Source organism: Sarcophilus harrisii, chromosome 5, assembly GCF_902635505.1.
Source record: "Sarcophilus harrisii chromosome 5, mSarHar1.11, whole genome shotgun sequence".
Classification (NCBI taxonomy): domain Eukaryota; kingdom Metazoa; phylum Chordata; class Mammalia; order Dasyuromorphia; family Dasyuridae; genus Sarcophilus; species Sarcophilus harrisii.
Window position 1 is genome coordinate 54,998,356 of NC_045430.1, and position 26,119 is coordinate 55,024,474.

The following is a 26,119-nucleotide window of genomic DNA, read 5'->3' on the forward strand; positions in this document are numbered from 1 at the left end:
TTCCTAGCTGAATACATATTTGGATGGATAATTTCTTTAGTTTGTCATTGATGACAATCACAAGGTATCCACAGTCTTTCAGCCTTGATTATTCTTATCCATTTCATTCTGCAAATATGTCACCAGTATACTGGATGCTTTTTTTCTTTACTACTTTTGTGTTCAATTTCATGCGGAAGTCTGTATATGTCTTTATGGTGGGCCTATAGGAGTTCTTATCAGTCTGTAACTTTTGCTTCTTTTATGTTTCATTATTGTAATTAGGTCACAGTTTGATTTACCTCAAAATTTCAAATTCTTGGTATAATAGAATCAATAAATAGTATCCAATCATAAACATACATTTGAGTTTTTGATTCATTTGATTAAGTATTTTAATAAAAATTGCTATTATACAACGTGACATAAAATGGGAATTTCAATTGAATTAGTATTTATCTAAATACAACAGCATAGATTAATGGAAAGAGCATTGCCTTTGGAGTAAGAGGATTAGATTCAAATTATTTCTCTGATGACTATTCTTTAATATCTCCTAGTTCTTTCTTTAACCACTTTAGACAGGGTCAAATTTTGCTCTTCTCAAACAAACAAAAACTTCTTACTATGCCCTACCATTCTCATAAACTGTTCTCCTGTATCTCTCTGCCTTTTCATTCATTTTCATAGGTCAAAACTTTCTATATTATTGCTTCTATTTCTTCTCTCACCTACTCTTGACTTCTTATTCTAATGCACATATAGAATCAGTTGTCAAGAATTATTTTTACCTCAAAATCTCTTTCATCAGCCTTTTTCCTTTCACTTTTATAATGAGGACTCATATCACTTCTCTCTGGCAATTATAATACCCTCCTAATTGGTCACCTGGTGTTGAGTTTCTCCTCATTTCCCTTTTTCCTTCAAATTTCTGGCAAAATGATTTTCCTAAAGTGAAAATATGATCACATCCCTTCTCTATTAAAAAAAAATTACTGTTCTTCTCTTTTATTTCAGGTATCAAATATCAATTTTCTTATTTGGCATTTATAACACTTTATAACTTGGCCCCCACTTAAACTATCATTCATATTGTATAGTCTGGTCAAATTTATTTTCTTACTGCTTCTCATACATGTAAATTTTTCAGTCTCATATATATGAAGTACATATCTCCCCTGTTACATTGTTAATTCCCTGAGGTCTAAGACTGTTCTCATATTCCCAAGTGCCTCTTATACTAACTAGCCTATAGTAGGTATAGAGCATATTGATTGATTCATGCTTCTTGTATAATAACTATGTGCATTTACCCTCCATGGGACTTTAGTTTCCTCACCAGTAAGGATGAGAAAATTAGATCAGATAGATTCTGAGGTCTCTTTCAGGTATATTTCTTTTAATAGATCACTGGAAAACTTGTTAATGTTTTAAAATGGATAAGTACTTCTATGTAAACTCTCCTTAATTTTTTCCTTAACAGTATTAAAACCCATTCAACATTAACTGAAAATATACTTTCAAACAATTTGCAATTTGATGCTCGTATTTTGTCAAGGTAATTGTCCATTTGACTATAAGCATTTCTTATTTACACAAAAGTTCTATAAATGTTACCTTTTTATGAAAGTTAAATATGAGACATTAATTTTAAGTTAACATTACAAATGAAGAAATAGAAATTTAAATTATTTTTAGTGAATGGGTATGGTTTATTTGTTATATAACAAAATATAAATAACTGTAAAAATGTGAATTAGACATTTTTTTAAATTAGAGGATATTGGGGGCAGTTAGGTGGTGCAGTAGATAGAGCACCAGCCCTGAAGTCAGGAGGACCTGAGTTCAAATTTGGTCTCAGACACTTAACCCTTCCTATCTGTGTAAACCTGGGCAAGTCACTTAACCCTAATTGCTTCAGAAAAAAAAAAAATTAGAGGATATTAAAAACATTTTAACAAGAGGATTTAAAGGCAACCTAGAAAACTCAGATTTTTTAAAATGCGCTACATATTATTCTCATGGAATTATATTGTTCTTTGTCCTTTGTTCTTGAAAACAAAAATGATCACTGAAAAAAGTTGATCACCTGATCACTGAAAGCTTTTGGCCTCAGTCAAACTGAGGCCTTTTGAAGACCTTACCTTAAAAAGACCCAGGTTTCCCATTGCATTCAGAGTCAACCCTATTCATCCTGATCTATATCTGGTCACTGGACCTAGATGGCTCTAGAAGGGAAAGTGAGGTTGCTCTTGCACAGCCCTCTCTCATTTAAATCTAATTCACTTGCATGTTATGATATCACCACCTTGATGTCATGGTCTCTTCAAGAATGAAGGATAAACAACAATATGAAATTATTAGTGTTGTTTTTTTCACTCTGTGTTTTGAATATTTATTTAAATTTATTTTTCCTTTCAAAGTTTTGGATCAGAATCTTCAATCAGAAAAAAGGTTTGCTTAAAATATATTTTTGTCTTTATCTTGCCATTTTTGTTTGTACCATATTTTATATATTCCATTAACTTGACTTTGAAATAGATTAACTAAAAATTTTAATAATTTTCGACTTATCTAGGAATGGACATGGTGCTTGCAGAGAATTGATGGGATTCTTCTTTGTACATGAAAAGTCACTCACAATTTATGAGTATCAACAATTTGGCAGCAGTAGGTAAGCTCTATAACTTTACAATAATTTAAAATATCAGTTTAAGAGAAATTTCATAATTTTAAGATTTTCTGATTTTATTTATAGAACAAATCCACTTTCCTTTATTCATAAAGGCATTTATAGTCATCAGTATGGACGAAGAAAAGGCAAACAGTATGAACTTCAAGACTTCTATGTTGTAAGTTATTATTTTTTAAAACATCTGTTTAGTTGCTGTTTGCTTCATTGAGCTGGGTGATGCAGAAATCCATACAAAACGAAGCAAAATCATAGGAGACTAAAAGTGAATGTGATAAAACACAAGGAACAACTTTACTATTGTAGTTAACTTCCATATTTAGAAAATCTTATGTTTTTAACTGTAGAAACTCTTTCACAAATACAGACAATTTCATGGATTGCTGTGGCTAAAAACATACAGACACCTTTGGTCTAATGATGGCATCTCTGAAGTTTGGATAATTCTTGACCAATAGACATGTAGTCAAGTATATATTTATTAAAAATCTGTAGTGTGATAAGAATTGTGCTAAGTGATGAGGAAAGGCAAAGTTAATTTGCTGTCAAAAAGGTTACAAATTAATGGAGAGGACAACATGGAACAACTATGTATAAACTAAATATATAGTATATTAAGCTCATCTTTATGCAGCTTTAAGTTTAACTAGTGTAAAACTGCACTGATTTTGACATCACCCAGCATAAAGGATAGATTAGAGATAATCTAAGAGGGAAGGGACAAGAAATTAAGAGAGGAGTGGGAAAGGCTTCTATAGAAGGTGAGTTTTTAACTGTGACTTGAAAAAAGTCAAGAAAATCAGGAGGTGGAGATAAGGTGAAAGATATATGGAATAACCACTGAAAACTCCTGGAGCTGGGAGGAGATTTGAGTAACAGTAAATTGACTGATCCCACTGACTTGTGGATTATGGGGAAGGCAATAAGGCAAAAGAAAATGCCAAGCAGAAAAATTTTTATTTGATCCTGAAGGTAGTTGGGAACCACTGGGGTTTACTAAATGGAGAAGAGAAACATGGTTAACACTTGTGCTTTTTTTTTTTTTTTTTTATTATAGCTTTTTATTTACAAGTTATATGCATGAGTAATTTTACAGCATTGACAATTGCCAAACCTTTTGTTCCAATTTTTCTCCTCCTTCCCCTCCCCCAGATGGCAGGTTGACCAATACATGTTAAATATGTTAAAGTGTAAATTAAATACAATATTAGTATACATGTCCAAATACTTATTTTGCTGTACAAAAAGAATCGGATTTTGAAATAGTGTACAATTAGCCTGTGAAGGCGGACAAAAATAGAGGGATTGGGAATTCTATGTAGTGGTTCATAGTCATCTCCCAGAGTCCTTTCACTGGGTGTAGCTAGTTCAATTCATTACTGCTCTATTGGAACTGATTTGGTTCATCTCATTGTTGAAGATGGCCAGGTCCATCAGAATTGATCATCATATAGTATTGTTGTTGAAGTATATAATGATCTCTTGGTCCTGCTCGTTTCACTCAGCATCAGTTCGTGTAAGTCTCTCCAGGCCTTTCTGAAATCATCTTGGTGGTCATTTCATACAGAACAATAATATTCCATAATATCCATATACCACAATTTATTCAGCCATTCTCCAATTGATGGGCATCCACTCAGTTTCCAGTTTCTGGCCACTACAAAGAGGGCTGCCACAAACATTCTTGTACATACAGATCTCTTTCCCTTCTTTAAAATCTCTTTGGGATATAAGCCCAGTAGTAACACAGCTGGATCAAAGAGTATGCACAGTTTGATAACTTTCTGAGCATAGTTTCAAACTGCTCTCCAGAATGGCTGGATGTATTCACAATTCCACCAATAATGTATCAGTAAGACTTGAGCTTTAACAAAACTGAGAGGAGACTGCATTGTGGAGGGCAGAGACTTGAGAACTTTTGCAAGATTAGTACTTTTAGCTTTTGATTTTTCTGTTCATATGAACTATTTTTGCCCAACTTGTGATAGTGTCTTCTGAGTTCTTTTTAGTATTTTGGGTCATGATTGTACAAAGTGTACCTTGACTCCAACATAGTGATATAATTTTGGTTCTCTTTAAGAATGAAAGACAACAATCAATCAGTTTCCCATAGGTTACTGTCAAGAGCAATATTTCCCTGGTGAAATCTTCAGGGACCCAGAGTTATTTCTACATAAAAACAAATCACATGCCCCTGTAATAGGTTGGGCACAAATAGTTCAGATCAACAGAAAAAATGAAAGGCTAAAAGTACTAATCTTGTCAAAGTTCTCAAGTCCCTGCCCTTTACAATGTTTACTATTATGTAAAACAAATCAATGTTAACTCCCTTCAAAGAAGGGAAAAAAAAAAAAACAAACAAAAGCTCAAAAATATCTCTTCCTTACACTAGAAAATAAGCAAAGTAAAACCTTATTCTTCTAATCAAAATAGCATCTTTTTGCTCCAAGTCATTATTAATCAGAGAAATGCAAATTAAGACAACTCTAAGATACCACTACACACCTGTCAGATTGGCTAAAATGACAGGAAAAAATAATGATGATTGTTGGAGGGGATGTGGGAAAACTGGGACATTGATGCATTGTTGGTGGAATTGTGAACGAATTCGACCATTCTGGAGAGTAGTTTGGAACTATGCTCAAAAAGTTATCAAACTGGTATGCCCTTTGATCCAGTAGTGTTACTACTGGGCTTATATCCCAAAGAGATTATAAAAAAGGGAAAGGGACCTGTATGTGCACGAATGTTTGTGGCAGCCCTTTTTGTAGTGGCTAGAAACTGGAAACTGAATGGATGCCCATCAATTGGAGAATGGCTGAATAAATTGTGGTATATGAATATTATAGAATATTATTGTTCTGTAAGAAATGACCAACAGGATGATTTCAGAAAGGCCTGGAGAGACTTACATGAACTGATGCCGAGTGAAATGAGCAGGACCAGGAGATCATTATATACTTCAACAACAATACTATATGATGACCAGTTCTGATGGACCTGGCTATCCTCAGCAATGAGATCAACCAAATCATTTCCAATGGAGCAGTAATGAACTGAACCAGCTACACCCAGAGAAAGAACTCTGGAGATGACTAAAACCATTACATTGAATTCTAATCCCTATATTTATGCCCACCTGCATTTTTGATTTCCTTCACAAGCTAATTGTACAATATTTCAGAGTCTGATTCTTTTGTACAGCAAAATAACGGTTTAGGTCATGTATACTTATTGTGTATCTAATTTATATTTTAATATATTTAACATCTACTGGTTATCCTGCCATCTGGGAGAGGGGGTGGGGGGTAAGAGGTGAAAAATTGGAACAAGAGGTTTGGCAATTGTTAATGCTGTAAAGTTACCTATACATATAACCTGTAAATAAAAGGCTATTAAATTTAAAAAAAAAAAAAAAAAAGAATAAAAGATACCACAGGCAAAAAAAAAAAAAAAAAAATAGCATCTTTTATGTAATGATATCACCATCTATTGGTACTTTAAGGTACTGATTCTAAAAACATTTAATAACAGGCAAACTACTTTTTATAACTAAATATTATCAAGGAAAATGATAGTTTCTGTTTTCTAGATATTTTCAAATTGTTTATTCTGACCTCTCTCTCTTCACCAATCTAAAGATACTTAATTAGGGCAAAAGATATTTTAATATCCTTTTTAGTAGTGTGATTCTGGGTGGGGAGAAAAGTCTTGGTCAAAGAGTTTTCTTGGTTAACACTGTATTATTAATCTGGTGTCAGTAACAACTTCCATAACTGGGTTAAGATCTCTCTCTCTCCCTCTCTATTCATCCCTCCATCCATCCATCTATTTATGTACTTATACCTATATATGAATATATCTCTATATCCTATTTATATTTATTATATCTATATCTCACATGTATATATAGCGATATCTGTATACTATATATGTTTGCCACATTTCTGCCTATATTTATATGTCTATATAGGTATATCTATGTATAATGTAACATAATTTTTTATATTTTTATTAATTGATTTTTCTAGTAAAACTGTTTTCTTTTTGAGTTCTGCTAATCTATGAAGTAAGAAAAAACAACAAGATTTGACTAACTGTATTTGTGACATATTACTATAATTTAGAAAGGAAGCATTGTAATAATGGCTTGATGACATAAGATCAGAAGACAGTTTAAAGTGACTTTGTCACTGATTCATAACATGAATACAGGATTGTTATGTAAGTTCATAGTGCTCCTGTGTCTTCCTCTATCAAACAGAGTTTTGAGTACTTGCTGTCTTCCAGTATTTCTGAGACTCAAATGAGGCAAAGATAAATCTAAAATGTTTTGCAAATCTTAACATATGAAGTAGCATCTTCAATATGGTAACATAATAATGTATATATGTATTACTGTTGCATTTATTAAATTCTATGTATGTAAAGTATGTATACTTTGCCTACAATTTTGTTGTGTGCTGGGGATAGGAAGAAAAGGAAAAATATTATCTCTACCTTCAAAAAGCCCACAAATTTTAATAGGAGGAAAGTTGAAGATAACATGTAAAACAATTCTGTACATGCAAGAGATACTGTTTGAATTTTAATAAATTGATGCTGATGTTAAACTGATTAAAATTAATGAGATGATGAATTACTTTTGAGGAGAAAATCCTTTAATTCTCTTGTGTGACATTAAAAAAATAAGAAAACAAGCATGATTTCTAAACAGATTTAGCTTCCTTCTTAGTCACTGGTTCTTTTAAGATGCACAATATCCCCCCTCCCCACAAGGAAATATGGGCTCAATCCTACATTCCCATTATTTCCCCTTGCATTTTCTGTTTTGTTTGATAGAACAAGATTATCTTGAAGAATTAGAACCAAAATTCCCTTACATACTTATTGTTGAGGGACATCAGGAAAACCTGAGTTCAAGTCCCATGTCTTAACACATACTGGCTGTGTGACTCTTAATTTATCCATGCCTCTGGAAATTTTCATAGTATAAATTGCAACACAAATATTATCTGTATTGGTAGAGGGAGTTTGCTCATTTAGGTGTTCCCTATGGTACTAAATTCAAATGTCCATTCCCTAGCTCTGTTCCCATTTCTGTTAATATAATTTTAGGAGCAAATGGCTAATCTAGTGCTTTGTGCACAATCAAGGCTTAATAAGTGTTCTGTGAATAAATGAGCTTAAGTTCATTCAGTTCTCTTAATATGAAAAAAAAAACATGGTGTTTGGCTATGGACCACCCATATCAGTTTCACCAACTTGGGAAATAAAAAGTGTAGAGAGTTGTTAGCAAAATCTACATTGCTTAAAATACATGACCATCTCTCATTAGTACCATTTCTATACATTGGAGAAATCACATTATATGTTGAACTGAGTTTTTCTTTCCCAATTTTTATTGGCATGAACAGTTGAGTTTTATTTTATTTTGAGTAAAAAATTCACTTAGTTTTATCATTTATTTAATATAATGATATGTTTAAATGGATTCTTCCATTTCTTATAGAAAATTTAAAGAATTAACCAAAATATGCATAGTTGTCCCACAATGTACTTTTTGAGGATTTTAAAATTATTCTTTGCTAAGTATCAGCATTAGTTAGTAATTTTGACACTTTTAAATAATCTATGTACTTCAAAGATGTGAACCTTTCTTTTTTGTCATTGTCTTCAGGGTACTAATTTGACATTTTTGAGTTCTGATCATCTTAGTTTTCCAAAAAGCATAAAAGACAATGCATTAATTATTCTTAGAATCACATATGTTGATCAATTAACTTTGGACAGTCTCAGGTAAGTTCTAGATTAATTTTTCACTTAGAGAGTACAATGGGAGAGAAAACAATCTAAATCATGAATAACTTTAAATTGTCATTCTTTGCTGTATTGAGTTTTAATATTGGGTCATTAAAAACCTCTAAAGCATTAAATATTCTATTTTTATATCATGTTTTATATGTCATACATATTATTTATAGTAAATAATATAAAATTAAAAATACATTTTAATAAGAAACTTGATCTTATTTATCTTGTTAGGCTTTAAAATTTTTACAGTTTTAAGATAATAAAAATTGTAAATCATAGTATTTTTTTGATAGCAAAAACTAAAACCTTTGAAATGTTGTTTGGGTACTGTAACAGATAAAAGAATTTAGATTTTCAATATTGATCACTGTATGTAATAATAATTCCATACTTTATTTTATAATTAGATACCAATTGATGTGAATCATGAATCCCCAGAAACAGAAGCATGCATTTGAATCTCATTCTTCAAAGTTAAAATTATATAAAAAAGGATAATTGGTCCCAGACCAATGGAAATATCAACTGCAAGCTTGAATAATCACTTCCAAAGATTCATTATTCACACCAATTTAAATCCAATTGTAGTTTATTGTACATTTTTTGTTATTGTAGCATTTGTTCATATTACATTGCTACTTTACCTGAATAGCAAAGCATTGCAAAGTAAAATAATTGCTATTACTTTATTAAGTGACTAAAATGTTTAAAGTGATATTAAAATTTTATTTTATTTATATTATAGTGTTCATTCATCAAGTATTTTATCCTTTTTAAAATGATTTAATTTGTTTTATTCCTGACAAAAGGACTGATTGCTTTCATAAATGCAAATTCATTGAAAATATCATTGAAGTGACTTTTTAAAAAATGATAGAACATTTAAAAGCAGCTCTTAACTAGATTTTATGATTTTAGTTCTTGGTGGAAGGATATTCACTTGTTTAATTGACAGTTTTCTTTTTCTTGTGAGTAGAAAACAAACTGTATAGAATCAGAGATGTTTTAAAAAGAGGACTAAGGCTTTTACAGGAGGAAAGAATCTCTTCAAACTATTATAAATATTCTAATTGCAGAAAATAATTTGTAGAAAATGGAAATGATTTGAACAGGAAGAGAGTGACAGAAGTATCTTCACGAGTCAAATCATTTAACCACACAATGCAGGATATATAACTCTCTAAGACTCTTAAGTTGCAGAGCAGATGATCATTTGTATTGGTAGGGAAAGTTTACTCCTTGAAAGTTCTCCGTAGTAATAAAATTGTAGCTTTAGTCCAAAAAAGTATAAAGCCAAAATATATCTATACAATTTTCTTTTCCCCATTGATTGCCATAGCAAGTATGGGGGGAAATGTAGTTGAAGTAGTAGTACATAATGAATAGCTCACTAAGCCCTAATAGTCACTTCAAAAGGTACCCTCTCCTTGTCATCAATCATCAGACATTTATTAATGTGTGCTATGTTCTAGTCATTGGAAAAACAAGTACAAAGAATAAAATGATCCCTATTTGCAAGGAATTGATGTTCTAGTATGGAAGACAGGTAGATACAGAAAATCTTATCTTTTTATAATATATATGTCTTTACATATATATGTGTGTATATATGTATATAACACACAAATATATATAATAGATATTCACATATAATATATAAATAACAAGTAATTTAAATAGGTGATTTGGTAGGAAGTCTGTAAGTGTATTTAATTATTCCACTCAATCTATAAGAAAAGTTTATTAATGGAAATTGTCCATGTGATCAGAATATTCCCATTAGATAGCAGAATACTTTAAAGTATTTCTCACACGGGGATTTTCTTTGACTCACTAACATTGAAGAAGGTACCCTCACTATGTTGTAGGTATCCAGTAGAATTTACAAAATCATTGCACTTATAATATTATAAAACTCAGATCTTTGCTGATGCTGAGTGAAATGAGCAGAACCAGGAGATCAATGTATCTTCAACAACAATACTATATGATAATCAATTCTGATGGGCATGGCCCTCTTCAGCGATGAGATGAACCAAATTAGTTCCAATAGAGCAATAATGAAATGAACCAGTTACACCCAGTGAAAGAACTCTGGGAGATGACTGTGAACCACTATGTAGAATTCCCAATCCCTCTGTTTTTTTGTCTGCCTTCATTTTTTATTTCCTTCACAGGTTAATTGTACACTATTTCAAAGTCTGATTCTTTTTGTACAGCAAAATAACTGTATGGATTTGTATACGTATACTTAATGTATGTTTTGACATATTTAACATGTATTGGTCAACCTGCCATCTGGGGGAGCGGGTCAGGGGAGGGAAGGGAAAAATTGGAACAAAGGGTTTTGCAATTGTCAATGCTAAAAAATTATCCATGCATATATCTTGTAAATAAAAAACTATAAGAAAATAAAGTCCCTCCAAATTAAAAAAAAAAATTACTCAACCACCAGGATAGTTTAGGCCTCCTTCAGTATTGTTCTGAATTATTGGGATAGCATCTTCTTATTCTAACAAATTCTCTACACAGCTGCCAATGTAATTTTTACTAACATTATATTTGACTATGTCTCTGCCTACATATCTGATCATGAATCTGCACCAGTGACTATATCCCCTATAATCATTTAGCTGGCATTTAAAGCCCTATAAAACCTATTCCTGATCTATCTTTCTAGTATTATTAACACTGATATAACTATTAATAGAGTAACACTTAAACAGTATTAAATTGTTCTCCTTTTTGCATACATAACTATAGACTAGCTGCACTATCCTCTCAAGATATCTCCCATCTACATAACTTTTCATTGGATATTTCTAATTGCTGAAATTCACTGTGTCCTCACTCCTCCTTTTTAGAATCACTAACTTCCTGGAAGACTAAGTTCAAGTACTATCTTCTACAAGATGCCCTTTCTGATCATACAAGCCACCAGTGCTTTTCTTCCCCAAACTACCTTGTATCTATTTTGTATAGACCTGTATAAGTATATATTGTTTCCTATAACTAGACTGTAAATATCTGGAGGGCATAAACTATTTCATTTTTTTACTTTGTACCCTCAAGCTATTAGTACATGTCTGGAATATAGTGAGCAGTTACTCCTTCTTCCTTCTTCTTCTTCTTCTTCTTCTTCTTCTTCTTCTTCTTCTTCTTCTTCTTCTTCTTCTTCTTCTTCTTCTTCTTCTCTTTTTCCTCCTCTTTTACCTCCTCCTCCTTCTTTCTTTTTTTCTTCTTCACTTAATAGTTATTTCACTTTTTTAGAGGGAAGTTCATCCTCTTTTAAGACAACATGAGTTGTTGGGAAGTTTTTTTTTTTTTTTTTTAATCTTTAGTGAGCCAAAATTTTCCAGACTGTAACTTCTATCCATGAAGACATATGTGTGTATAAATGCTTTTCCATGTATGAAATTTCTTCAGATAACTCTTTTGACAGATAACTCTTTTGTCCATCCTAAAAGACAGGCTTGCTACCATGACAGTAGCATTAGGTTTAGATATGAGTTTCCATTCCATCTCTTAAGCTCTTGGTTTTAGAGGGGTTTTTTTTAATTTATACAATAAATAGATTGAACTATGTAGTTCTTAGCACAGTGTCTGCCACAGAGTTAATGTTCAATGATGACTCTCCATTATTCTCAAATAGGACCAAAATGTTATCACTATTTGGGGGTTAAAGTTGCACAGTATGTGCAACCATGAGTGATCAGACCTTATGAGCTCAGAAGGCTCTACCATAGGTCAGATATATATAGTCCATATGATCATTTGAAGTGAATATGGCTGTAAATTTGTGAATCTTATATTTCTTTTGAGATACTACAGTTCTATTTTGCTTATAGAGCACAGCATCTTCTTTAATGTGGGCATGTTATGCTGGAAAGACCTTTTCCAGTTTCTTCCATATTTCACAATAAATTTCAAAATTCTTTAGAGAGAACTTGAGAGTATTATTGTATCACTTCTTATAATTTCCATGTGAGTGTTTGCATTCTGTGAGTTCTCTGGGCTGGCCATGCTGTTGAAATTCCAAATGTACATTTGCCTAAACTATTGTTTTATAGAGAACTCATATAAGGCAAATGCTAACATGGAGATTGGAAGAAGTGGTCCAAGTGCTTAATGAATTCTTATTGATAGATAAATTAATATATCTTCTAAGTTAGATATGATTCAAAAGGTTTATTCAGAGACCAAGAAGGAAAAAAGGTAATTTCTGAGTGATTATTTCTGAGAAGAGAAAGATAACAGAAGACAATGGAAAAAGTTTCAGTGGAACTAAATGTTGCAGAGTGGTTAAGTACAAGTGAAAAAGGGATAAAAGATACATATGTGAGATTAATGAAACACAGTGAACAGAGGAATAGATGCAGGAGAGTATAGGGCACATCAAGAAAGTGATGAGTATTCTAGTTTAGATGAAGCTTTAAATATGGATAGAAGGTCAATAATGTGAAATAAGTAGGAAACTTAAGACAGCATGACACTATAAAAAGGTTTGAATGGTAGAACTTAAAATTTTCAAAATTCAACTTTGAATTTTATTAATTGATAGGGAATCATTAAAGGGTTTTGAGATGTGTAGTGACATTAATAAATCTATGCTTCAGGCATATTAACAAGGAAAATTTAATAGTGTTTTACTGAATCAATTCCCTAGTCTATTTTTGTCTACTTTCTTTTGTTCTAAATATCAAAACATTTAATCTGAACAAATATTTTAGATTTTTTTTCTTTGATGTCTTTTGTTTTTACATTGCCTTTAATTCCAGTAAATCCTCCCTTAATCCTTTTTTCAAGAGTTATTTCTTATAATGAGTACACACACGTGCACTAGCACACACACAAGCGCGTTAGCACACACACACTCATAATGAGAAATTGCATCAAAGGAGCATTCATATTTTGACAGAAGTGGGAACATCCTTATGACAGTTGGATAGGAAAGAACTTCCAAGACAGCCAGATTTTAAACAGGTTTGAAAAGTATTTCATTTTATAGGTGTGTCTCAGAGAAAAATATCCCTCTTTTTTTGGTTATGTGCTTTTTAGTAAGACTCATTTGTTTTGATTATGACATTCTATTTTGCCTCTGCATTCTTTATTTATATTTATATTTATTTTTGATATCCCCACCAAGAACTAGATCTTTTCCCCTTCTTGAATCAGTTTCTGAGTGTGTTATTTATTGTACTCAGTTCTCACATGTTTGAATGTTGCAAAGGTGCTCTTTTTCTTTAGGAAAACATGCCTCTTCCTGTTTGAGGCTCATCTCAATTTGACAGCAATAGTTGGAAGAGTGGACAGAGATGTGAACTGTCACTATTTACTAAATGAGTCTAAGTGAGTTCCTTGTGATCAGATGTTATCAGATATATTAGTCATAAATTCATCATCTAAATCAAACCAAGTGTTTTGTTTTGGACAAAACAAACTCTAGTTATATTTTAGGGAGGTTTTTTGGTTTGCTAGTTTCTTTTTTGTTCTTTTAAAACTTGTTATACAAAAGTTGTTAAGAAGAAATAAATTTATTTATATTATATTACTTGAGGATAAAGCAAAATTTTGACTTAAAGATAAATTCAATGAAGTCAACTGCATATGGAAGAAAAATAAGGAAACTAAGAACATGCCCCTAGATGGATTTTGGCTGGGAAAATGATTTTAAACTCGAATTGCATAGAATTCCTTATGTATAGTAGGTAGATATATGTTAATTCTTAACTAATTTAAGGAACTCAAAGTCATTTAGAACTACCAGTATCATAAACAAAGCATTCCGAGTGTTTGGCAGTATCCAAATAATGAGATTAGAAATAGTATTTAGTCACAATAGAAATAGAAAAAAAATATGAATGTAATAAAAGACCTAAGGAAGTTCTTAGACATAGAGAATATTCACCAGGGAGAACACAGAGAGATTTTGTTATTGAAACAAAGGATGTTTATACACTTATCCAGCAATACATTGCTTTTTAAAAAAATCTTTATCTAAATTGTAAATAAAACTTTTACCACAGCGTGGTACTACAGCTCTGGTTTATTTTCCAGATTGTTTCCCTGTGTCTCTGAGAGGATAATGTGGTATCCTTCAGACTTTGCAAATAGGTACTTTACAATAGTATAGAAATGGTCAATAGTTAACCAGTATGGATAGTAGCTACCATTAGCTATAAGTGTCTGTCTATTTGGTCTTCTATAACATCAGGCTGGGTGATACATTGGACAGAGATCTGGGCCTCAAATCAGCAAGATCCAAATTCAATTATGATTGCAGAAGCATATTAATAATAATAAAATAATAATTTAAAAGCTGTGTGGGTGTAGGCAAGTCACTCCACTTCTGTTTGTTTCAGTTTCTTCATTTGTAAAATGGAAATAATATCATCTCCTTCCTAGGATTGTTAATGAAGATCAAGTGAGATAATCAAAAAAATGCTTAGCATAGTCCTGGCACATAGTATATGCCATATAAATTGTAGCTATTATTATTTATTCTTTCCATAGATTACCTTGATCATGTCATTTTTGTGTGGAAAAATAATCAATTTCAATTTGAGCCATTCCTGAATAAGTTGTTTAGTTTTTATTTTATCTCTTTTCTTGATGAACAGATCTATTAAAAGAGAAATTACATCAAAGTGTTGTTTGTATTTTAACAGGATTAGGAAAATACTTCCAGCATTTGGACAAGAAAGGGAATGGTCTTCTATGTAAAATGGATTTTAAACAGGCCCTGAAATTTTTTTCAGTTAGAAGTGCCTGGAAAGGTATGACTAGCAATAAAGCAGTTTACATTTCTCCTTTTAGATTCTGTGCAGTTTTTAGACAGCATTTTTCTTTCTTAGATTCATCCTGTTCTTTAATTCTCCAATTTTGCTTTATCAAAATAAAACAGCAAAAATCTTTTAAATTATTCCTTTGGAGAAGTCTCCCTTCCTTTTGCCTTGCCATTTTCAGTAATGTTTATCTAGTTCAGTCCCTCATGACCTACATGCTTCAACTACTGAATCTCCTTCCTAACTGACCTCTCTGACGTAAGAAGACTCTCTTCTGATGTCACCCTGACCACCAGTTTCTTGGTAAACATTCCCCCTCTCTCCTACCTCATCAACTACGTTTTTGGATGTAGGATCCTGAGCTATTGTTCCATCCTGCTTTTCTTCTTGTTTTTTCATGTTCTCCATTTCAGTCAATCTAGACTTCTCACACTATCTTCTAGAAAAGGTCCATAAAGTTCCATACCTAGAATTCAATTCAACAAACTTTTACTTCTTGTTGTTTATTGAGCACCAATATCATCATTTTATGTGGTGTAGGGGAACTTAGAACACAAAGTTTTGCAAGGAAACTATCTTTGCATATGTTTTGAAAATAAAAGGCTTTAAAAAGAAAAAGTAAAAGTAAATAGGGCCCAGATCACCTTCTATGATATCTCAAAAAAATTATAAATAAAAAAAGTCATTTCTTCCTCATTTAACTTTGGTGTAGTCATCTAGATGCTTAATGAAAAAAAAAGTGAAGGGGGGAAGAAAATGACAATTTAAGCGATGTGGGTAAAATTCCTCCTGCCCTTTTCTGCAATGCACATTTTTCCTAGAAGGGGGGGGAAATGTGATTTATGAATGTGTTTTTGATCCCTCTGTGTTTTAAAATATGAGATCCTTCCTGTATAGACTGTGATTTTTTTTGGAATCTCTTCTTACCCACAGTCTATTACTTCTCTCCCTTCATACTATTGTTTAGCCAAATTGGCTTTCTTAAATTCTAATATATGATAATCCATTTCCCATTTCCATACCTCTACCACACTTTAGCCACAGAAAGTTATTCATAATCCTGATCTTACCATCATCCACAAAGGTACCACTTCCCATTTCAAGAATTTAAAAATCCTCTTATCTAATCATTGGTTTATATAACTTATTGGATTTTCATCTCTTCCTTACAAAACTTTTTGTTCATGAAGGTCTTACTTCACAACTTTTATTTCCTTAATTTTCCCCTCACTTCTCTTTTAGGCCATCTCCCCTGGCCTAGCCACACTCTTCTCTTCTCTCCATCTTGACTTGATTAACCAATTCAACTCTTTACTACCTTCCTTTGAATCTTTGAGCCTACCAAGCTTTATTCTTGGATATTTAGATCACTTCCACTATTTGCTGCATTCATTCTTATATAGATGCTGCTGAACAAATGCAATACTTCCTGCTTTTCTTTTCAGTCTCTTCTTAATTTGGCTTCTGACTTCATCATTTCATTTGAATTGTTCCTTCCAAAGTTATTAGTGATCTGTTAATTGCTAAATTCAATAACATTTTCTCAGTTCTCATCCCTTTTTGCTTCTTTGTGGTTTTTGACACTGTTGATCACTTTACTCTTTTGAAATTTCATCTTAGATTTTCAGAACACCACTCCCTCCTATCCATCTGACCATGCCTTCTCAGTCTGCTTTGCTAGATCTTCATCTAGATCACACATAAATATAAGTGATTTTCAAGATTTTCCCAAGAACCTTTTTTTCTTTTCTTATCCTTTTATATCATTTCAGTTGGACATCTTGTCAACTCCAATTTAATTATCATATGTATTCTGATGCTTCTCAGATCTACCTATCCTGCTCTAACCTCTCTACTGACCTCTGGTCTCATATTTCATCTGCTTTTCAGTCATCTCAAATGAGATGTCTTAAAGACATCTTACGTTCAACATATCAATAAAAAGTCATTATCTCTAAATCCCACTGCCTGCTACTCTCACATCTATTATTGTAGAGGGCAACACTATCCTTCCAGTCTTCAGACTTGCATACTTGGAATCATACTGGATTCCTCACTATTTTTCATCTTCCCCAAATTCATATGTTCATGCATATATACATATACATATTTATACATATATCACAAATTTATAGAACATATATGTATATATGTATGGCATAAGAACGAGTGCATTTATATTTAGTAAATATAATCACATTAATATATTAAAATGATTGCATTATATATAATTTGTGTTCTCTGGGCTGTGAGGACCTAGTTAGCACCCTGGATATCTGAGAATCAGCCAAAGTCAGGATAAGCAAAAGTCCTTGATCTTTATTCTTGGTCTTTAGGAGTAGAAAAGAATTGGATGCCCATAGGATCTCCACCATCTTCCTTCTCTTCCTCTCCCGCCCAAAGTGACTCTGGCTGGTCTTACTCCTCCCCTTTGTCCCTTCTATACACCCTCTGTATACACCAAATGATTGAGCCAGCATAGAATAGTGGGAAGGGCCATTTTCCAAACATATTCTAATAGTATATTGTCCAATAAGTAATTAGCCTTAAGTGCTCAGTTGTCCAAGTGCACCTACTCAGAGTTTCAGCCCTTTGTATCTCCTACTTTCTTTTGTTTTAGAACACAGGTAGTCACACCATCCCTGACTTCTCAGGGAGGTGAGAACCCCAAAAAGGAGGTGATCACGTCCTTCCTGACTTTTCAGTAAAGGATGTGAAAACACTGAAAAGGAGGTGATCATGGCCCCCCCTGACTTCTCAGGAAGAGAGATGAAAAACACCAAAGGGAAGTGGGGAATCAAGTCAGATATTACTAGTGGGTTTCTGGGCTGAAGGATCTTATTAGAGACAGGTATGGACAAACCCATCAGCATGGGAGGTATCAGCCACTACAGGCTCAATGTGGTGTAACAAACATGAATTGTACACACATGTAGTGCATGGTCATCTGTCTTTTATCCATATTGTAGTAGACAACTTTTCAGGATTCACTTTTGCAATAACAGCAGCAAAAGAGACAGACCGAGTAGTCATTGAATTCCTTATACAAGCATTTGGAATTATGAGTGTGCAAACAATAAGAATCAACATGGTGTTGTAAAAGATTTCCAGAAGTCCTAAAAGGAGGGTATGTAAACAACAATCACACACAGGCCTCCTTCAGCAGCCAAGAGATAGTCCAAAACCCAATCTATTGTCCATTGCTTCACGTGTCAGGGAATCCAATGATCCCTGGAAGTTTTTGAAGTCCTGCAACAGTCTTTTTATATGTTAAGGAATCCAATGATTCCTACAGATTTTGAAGTCCTGCAACAGTCTTATCATTTCTCAGAAAATTCAATGACTCCTGAGGGTTTTGGAGTCCAACAATGTTTGATGTCCATGAGTCAAATGCCATAATTTCCAGGCTCTTTCAGTGGTGGGCACAGTCAGTGACCACCTGATGTTTCCTGGGTCTTCTCCTTTGTTTCAAGGGTCTGCTCTGTCTCTCTCCAAAGGACAAGGCGAATATGGCCTTGGTACCCATCTTATTCCTTCTCTATCTGTAGAGATACAAGCAAACCCTCTCCCCCAAGCAGTTAACCTATCTGGTCCCTTCCATTCACCACTTTCTGGGTCTCTCCACATCACCTGGCGATTATCTAAAGATAGTGGAGCTGCTTGCACTGGACATTGCCCTTCTGGTGGGTTATAAAGCCTGTCTACTGGAGCCAGTGTATCTTTGTCAAAAATCAAAAAAGTATAAAGAGCTAGATTTAGAAGTTCCTAGAGTTACCTGTGGCTCCCCCTTTCTTTTGTTTTTGGAGGAGTGTCTTAATGTCTCTGTTTCTCCTCTCTACTATTGCCTGTCCTTGATGATTAAAGGATAGTGTGTAAAATCTTATACTGTGCACAAAAGTGTGCAAAATGTTTATAAGTATATGCAGGTCCCTTATCTATTTTTATTGCTTGTGGCACACCCATAATTGCAAATGCTTGTATAAGGAATTCAATGACTACTCAGGCTGTCTCTTTTGCTGCTGTTATTGCAAAAGTGAATCCTGAAAAGGTGTCTACTACAACATGAATAAAAGACAGATGACCAACAGATTTACAATAGGACACATCCATTTGCCAAATTTCATTAGGTCTCAAACCACGAAGGTTCTTCCCTGGAGGGAGTGTAGGAGCATGGAAAGGAAGACAAGCTGGGCAGGCTTTCACTATGCTCCTAGCTTCCACTCTTATTATACCAGATTGTAAACGTAAAGCTCGAGCACCCTGATGATATTTAAAATGAGATACTTAGGCTTCTTGAAATAAAGGAGTATTGGGCAAATAGTTAGAAGGCTGTCTGCCTTTGAATGACCATCAAAAATAGGACCTGGAAGTCCACTATGAGAGTGGACATGCAAGATATAAATCTTACCTGGATGCTTTCACTTGCTCTTGAAGTGCGTTAAAAAGAGTAATTAGGGTTAGGGTTAGAGGCTACAAATTTTATTTGGGCTGTGCAATTCTTTGTACCCCACCTACTTAATAGGCTGAATCAGATATTATATTTATATCTACTGGATAATAAGTAAGAGCCAGAATCATTGCATACAATTAATTCTGCTGAGTGGACTGAAAAGGAGTTCTGACTACTCTCTTTATAGTTGTCACAAAAGTATACATACAGTGCAAATATTATGTTTGGATGCATCTGTAAAGATAGTTGGTCCTTTAAGAGCAACTTTAGAAACCTTTTCTTCAAGAAAACATTGCCAATTATGTAATAGTCTGGTTATCTTTAAGGGAGACCCATGTGTAAAATTTGGAGCTGTGGCCAATAAAAATTTGCCACTCTGCGATGATTTCACAGCATACATTAATTTGTGCATTAGTATAAAAGGTGTATATCTTGTCAGAGCTTATCCCAGATAATTGTACTGCTCGCTTAATGGCCTTTAATAAAATTCTAGCCACAAATACTGTTTAAGGAATAAGGTTTTGTTCTGGTTATGCTGGGAGGCTCACCCACTCTATCACACTGTCTCCTTGATGAAGGACTGCTGTGGGTGCATTCTGCATAGCAAAAACTGATATTTCCAAGGGTTTTTGAGTGACTCTTTCAACCACATTGTATAAAGCCAGTTCAACTTCTCTCAAAGCCTCTTGAGCTTCTTTTGTAAGCTGGTGTGGTGAGTTTAAAGCACTGTCTCCCCTTAAAATGTCATATAATGGTTGTAAGTGATAGGTACTCAAGCCTAACACTGAACACATGCATTGGATATCTCCTATCAATTTCTGAAAGTCACTTAAGGTATTTAGCTTCTCTGTTCTTAAGGAAAGTTTTTGTACTGTAAGTACCTTAGGGTATACTTCATATCTAAATATTGAAGAGGAGCATATCTTTGAATTTTTTTCTGGAGCTATGTGCAATTTGTAGTTCCCTAGTGTTTCTATGGTCTTTTGTAGACATGCTTCTAACATTTTGTTTCTCAGGTGCATATCCCAATATATTGTCCATGTAATGTAATAATATTACTTTTATAAATGCTTTTCTTACTGGAGTAAGAGCAGCAGCAATATACATTTGACACATAGCTAAGTTAACACTAGGTACTGAAAAAGCAAATCTTTTCATATCCTCCTTATCTAGAGGGATAGAATAGAAACAATCAAGAGGCCATTCTCTAGGCAACTGAGTACGAGGTGAAAGTGCAGGCTGAATAGTTCCCACAGTTTCCATCTGTTCATTTATTTTCTCAAATCAATGTCTCTTCCCCACAGATTGATGGGGATTTTTTCAAATACAAATGGAGTTAAAAACTCCTATTTCCCCTTCAAATATCCATCTCAAAGGGGTAGCACTAACTTCAGCTTCTATTGATCCTCCTATGCCAGACATGTAGGTGCCTGCCTTAATCTTTGGCCAGTAACTGGGCCATTTGGCACTTCTAATGACTGTATGATCTGCACCAGTTTCTACCAATCCTTCTAATGGTATGCCATTTATATTGATGGTGAGCATAGGTCGGTCAGCTATCACAGCTGTTCAGTATATTCCTGGATTTTATTGCTTGGAGTCAAAATGTGGGCTACTATCACCAGATTGCTTATTAGCAGTCTGTATCAGTAAACCTGATATTACTACTTCTTCTGGTTGATAAATCACACATTGTCTACCTGTATTAGTGAATGGGATAGTATCTACATATTCCCCAGTTTCCCACATCAGTGTATGGATAGACACTGTTTTGTAAGTACTCTCAGGAGGTGAAATGGTCGAGCCTACTGTACCTGGAGGCAAGGGATCCATAGCCTTGGAGAAGAACAGATTTCACCTCCCAGGCAGTATCTCGGTAGATACATACTGCATACAACTGCATACAGCTGCATACAACTCTATTCTCCCCAATTGTAATTCCTTTCTCCCATCATATGGCTTCCTGGCTGATTGGTCATATCTGGATACTAAACTTCTAGGCACTCTCTGGATATAGCATCGGCTGCCATCATGTCCCAAGTATTTTTTGCTTTGGCCCTGGGGATGGGCCCCTCATCCCATTTCCCTGAATCAGTCTACATTCTGATGCCCAATGGAAGCCTCTGTTGCATTTTGGACATGGGGTATTAGGTTTTGTTCTCCCACCCTTTTTTCTCACTCTATCTCTATGCCAACATTGAGCTTTCAGATGATCTACTTTATCACATTGAAAGCATTGATAAGTCTCTCTGGAAGTCCCTTACCAAAAGGGACCCTGTCTTCCCATGTTTGGATTTTGGGAAGTCTGCTATGGCCTGGCTATAAAAGGTATTTGTGCCCACTGTGGCACAACATCTTATGATCTCTAAAGGAGCATCCTTGTGTAGTCCTTGTATAATTCTTCTACAAACCTCATTAGCATTGTCTTTAGCAAATTACTTTATCATAATATCTGTTACTGCATTTTTACCTTTAGTTCATATGACAGCTGTCTGCAAACGTCCCACAAAATCAGCAAAGCGTTCATTTGGTCCTTGTGCAATTTTTGTGAAGGCTTCAATCTTGTCGTTTTTACTGGGGAGAAAAGCCCATGCTTTGATACCAGCAGCAGTAATTTCCTCATATGCTGCTAATGAGTTAATTAATCTGTGCTGAAATGTCTGCATAAGAACCTACATCTATTAGTTGGTCGTAGGTGATTGGAAGATTAACTCCACTTTGACTATTTTGTTGGACTTGTATCCTACAAAACTCACTATATTCAGAAAGCCACAAGTTTTGTCCAGGTTCTAATCATGTCCTTGTTATAGATTTCCAGTCTGTAGGGGTTAAGACTTCATAAGCCAAAGTCAGTAATAACATCTTAACATAAGCTCATGTAGCCCCATAAAGAGTGGGGCTTTTTCAGATTTTTGATGATTTCTATATCAAAAGGAGCATATCTTCTACTTTCTTGACCTGAAGTGTTAAACTGTTGAATCACAGGATACATTCTTATTTTCAAATCAGCTATATCTTACCCTTCTTCTGTGGTTTTGAATAGTGACTTTTGCAATCTAGTCATAGGAGGGGGTGGTTGCTGGGGGGTAGGTGCTGGTGGTATCACTGCCCCTCCCACTGCTCCTCCTCCCTCCATCCTGGAAAGTGGAGTTGATGCGGGCATGTTAAGGATCTGCTCCGTAAGTAGAGTTGAAGCTGCCTTGTAAGAGGAAGAATCACTATGCCCTTGAACCTCACTTAAGTAAGTTCCCTGCTTGTCTATTCAAATAAATACTCACCCTATTTCCTGGTCACTGGGGGGACTTCTTCAGTGAAATTAGGGTCCTTGATCCACACGTTGGGCACCAAATGTGAGGACCGAGTGAGCATCCTGAATACCTTAGAATCAGCCAAAGTCAGGATAAACAAAAATCCTTGGTCTTTATTCTTGGTCTTTAGGGGTAGAAGGGAATTGGATGGACACAGGATTTCCACCACCTACCTTTTCTTCCTCTCCTGCCCAAAGTGACACTAGCTGTTCTTACTTCACCCCCTAGTCCCTCTTACAATTCTCTGTAAACATCAAACAATTGAGCCAGCACAGATTAGTGGGGAAGGGCCATTTTCCAAGCATATTCTAATAGAGTATTATTGTCCATAAGTAATTAGCCTTAAGTGCTCAGTTGTCCAAGTGCACCTACTCAGATTTTCAACCCTTTACACTGGGCAGATACAAACAGGGGGCATATAAATGTGTATTTATATGTACTCATATATGTATACGTATATGCACATGTTTATACTATGTATGTTCTTAGGTAGATAAGTATATTATAAGTATACCTACATGTAATCACATGAATACATGCATTATGTTATTAAGTATATAATGTTTGTGTGTTGTCTTTCCAGAAGTCAGTGCTATTTTTGTCTTTATATGCTAGTCAGCACTCAGAACATGAATTCTGAGACACACACTCAACAAATGTTTATTAATTGATTGGTTAAATCGATAAAGCTCAGAAAGACAGTGTGAGCTGGTTTTGCTAGTATTCTCCTTTAGTCAGAAGGGGCTATGATATTTTCCCTGTGACTTTGTTCTCTCATGCCATCCAACAAAAGCAAAAGCAAGAAGAATCATTTATAGCATTGTGGAATCTTTCTCTAGTAACGTATATTTTCAGGAGTATTTTCTCTCCACTCCTTCATTAGTTTTCAACCTAAATTTTTCTGCTTTTAATTTTTGGATCTGAGTAGTTTCTGGTACTCTCCTGCTCTTGTTTAAAAAGTTCAGCTTGATGTTGTGAAAATTAAATTTGCATTTAATTGTTTCTTTAGTAACCATCTTAGAATTATCTGCCCTCTGATATAGACTGAATTATTGAGAGAGAGAGAGAGAGAGAGAGAGAGAGAGAGAGAGAGAGAGAGAGAGAGAGAAAGAGAGAGAGAGAGACTCCAACCACAAAGGATAATATACTGGGTTGCAACAGATTTTTCAATGAGATTTTGACTTAGATATAATATTCACCCAGATATTCACCCAACATTCTGATTTGAGAATTTGACCTCTGTATACACTGTGATGGTACAATATAAGGAATAGCTAAAGCAAAGACAGTATGTGTCCCTTTTGCAAAACTTACTTATTCCTGCTCATGGTTTTACTCTCACCAAAAATGCTTTCTAGTCACCCTGTCAGTGGAGAGGAAGACAGAATAGTAGAAAACTGTCAGATCCTGATGTCAGGATAGATGTGCATTCAAGGCCTAGCTCCAACACTAAGCTGTGTCATTTAAAATATATATTTTCTCCAGTTCTCAGTTTCCTCATCTGAAAAATTATTAATTTGTTTTTCTTAAAATGCTTAGAAAAAATTCTCTTAATGTATGTGATATTTTGTATCAACTTGCTATCTCTTTCTCCTCACTGATCCAGGGTCAAAGAATAAAAAAAAGAGGGAAAAAGAGAAAGAGTTGAGTCAGCAGTATTCTCTGCTGCAGAGAGGGGGAAAATCATTAGATATGGCAATTTGTAGAATTCTGTGAATATGGAGGACTGGTGGCAGGGAACTGAGGTGGAGTCAATTCAAATTTTTGAATAATTTTGTCAATGTAAATGGATAAAGAAATTCAATAAAGAGTTCAAGGGTACAAGAAAATAAAGGGAAGAAATGTTTTAAAGAATGGCTAAATTGTCATTCAATCATTTTTACAGTTGTGCCAGACTCTTTTGAAATGTCATTTGGGGTCTTCTTGGCAAAGATACTGAAGTGGTTTGCCATTTCTTTCTCCAATTCCTTTTACAAAAGAGGAAACTGAGGCAAACTTGCCCAGGGCGCATAGCTCGTAAATGTCTGAAGTGAGATTTGAACTCAGAAAGAGTAGTCTTTCTGGCATTCTATCCACTGTGTCAGTGCTATGTTCCTGCTAAGATGAGAAAGTTGTCAACTGGACTGGAACTGGTCTCTAACCTGAGCTGGAGCTGCACCAAGCAAGCTATAGATATAGGAAAGTCAGAACATAAGCAAGTTTAATTTCAGAATAACAAAAATGATATTTACATATGGAAGCCCTTCAAGTCTCCTCTGGTGTGTGTGTGTGTGTGTGTGTGTGTGTGTGTGTGTGTCCTCCTTCCCCATCTCCTGATATTATTACATGTTTCTTTTTAATGCTAACTTCTGGTGTCTATACCATAATCAGTAAGAATTCATTTCAAACTACACTTTGTCCGCATCAATTTCTTTAGAGCAAAGATATTTGATAATATCTTTGCTTAAATGCCTTCTAAGTAATCAGAAAAAATTTTTGAATTCTGTTTTAATATATGTGTGCTATTCTGCTCCAATTTTTGAAAGCTGATGGTCTTTATTTTATATAGGTAGAGGTATCAATATATAAACTGAATTTAAGTATATTTTCAAAGTCCTTCATGTAAAAACAGAAATACAATTTTTTGTCAATTTTTATTTTTACATGACTGAAATTGGATCTATTTTATAATCAAGATAAAATATTGATGATACAGTGATATCTCTTTATGTGCAATAAGCATAATCACACCCTCCCCTATATACTCGGGCAAGAACATTCAAACATGCATAGTGCTGAGTTCAAATACATGTGGCCCATTGTAAGTGGTCAAATGCTCGGCTCCCTGTACACTCCAACTGGACATGGTGGAATCATAGCACATTGGAGAGGGCAGAGTTCATGATAAGTCCCATTATACATAAATTCTAGATACTTAATATTCATAAAAAATTAATATTTTTAAATTTCTTCATTAGCCAACATATTCATGTATGTTAACTATCACAGATATAAATGAATTTATTATGTATAAATTGAAATGGCAAATAGATATTGGCATCACAAAATGATTTTTTGAGTCCTTAAAAATCTAAATAGTCTGTTTACTACT

The 26,119-nt window shown here is 34.1% G+C and overlaps 1 protein-coding gene across 1 annotated transcript in view; it reads left to right on the forward strand.

Moving 5' to 3' along the window:
• The window catches only part of CAPS2 (calcyphosine 2), a 107,715-nt gene that overhangs the window by 9,322 nt on the left and 72,274 nt on the right, over positions 1–26,119 (forward strand). Inside the window, 8 exon segments of the mRNA XM_031940159.1 lie at positions 1,463–1,537; positions 2,558–2,653; positions 2,738–2,831; positions 8,352–8,470; positions 9,562–9,587; positions 9,590–9,625; positions 15,106–15,249; positions 19,305–19,318. Coding sequence (XP_031796019.1) covers positions 1,463–1,537; positions 2,558–2,653; positions 2,738–2,831; positions 8,352–8,470; positions 9,562–9,587; positions 9,590–9,625; positions 15,106–15,249; positions 19,305–19,318 — 604 coding nt within the window.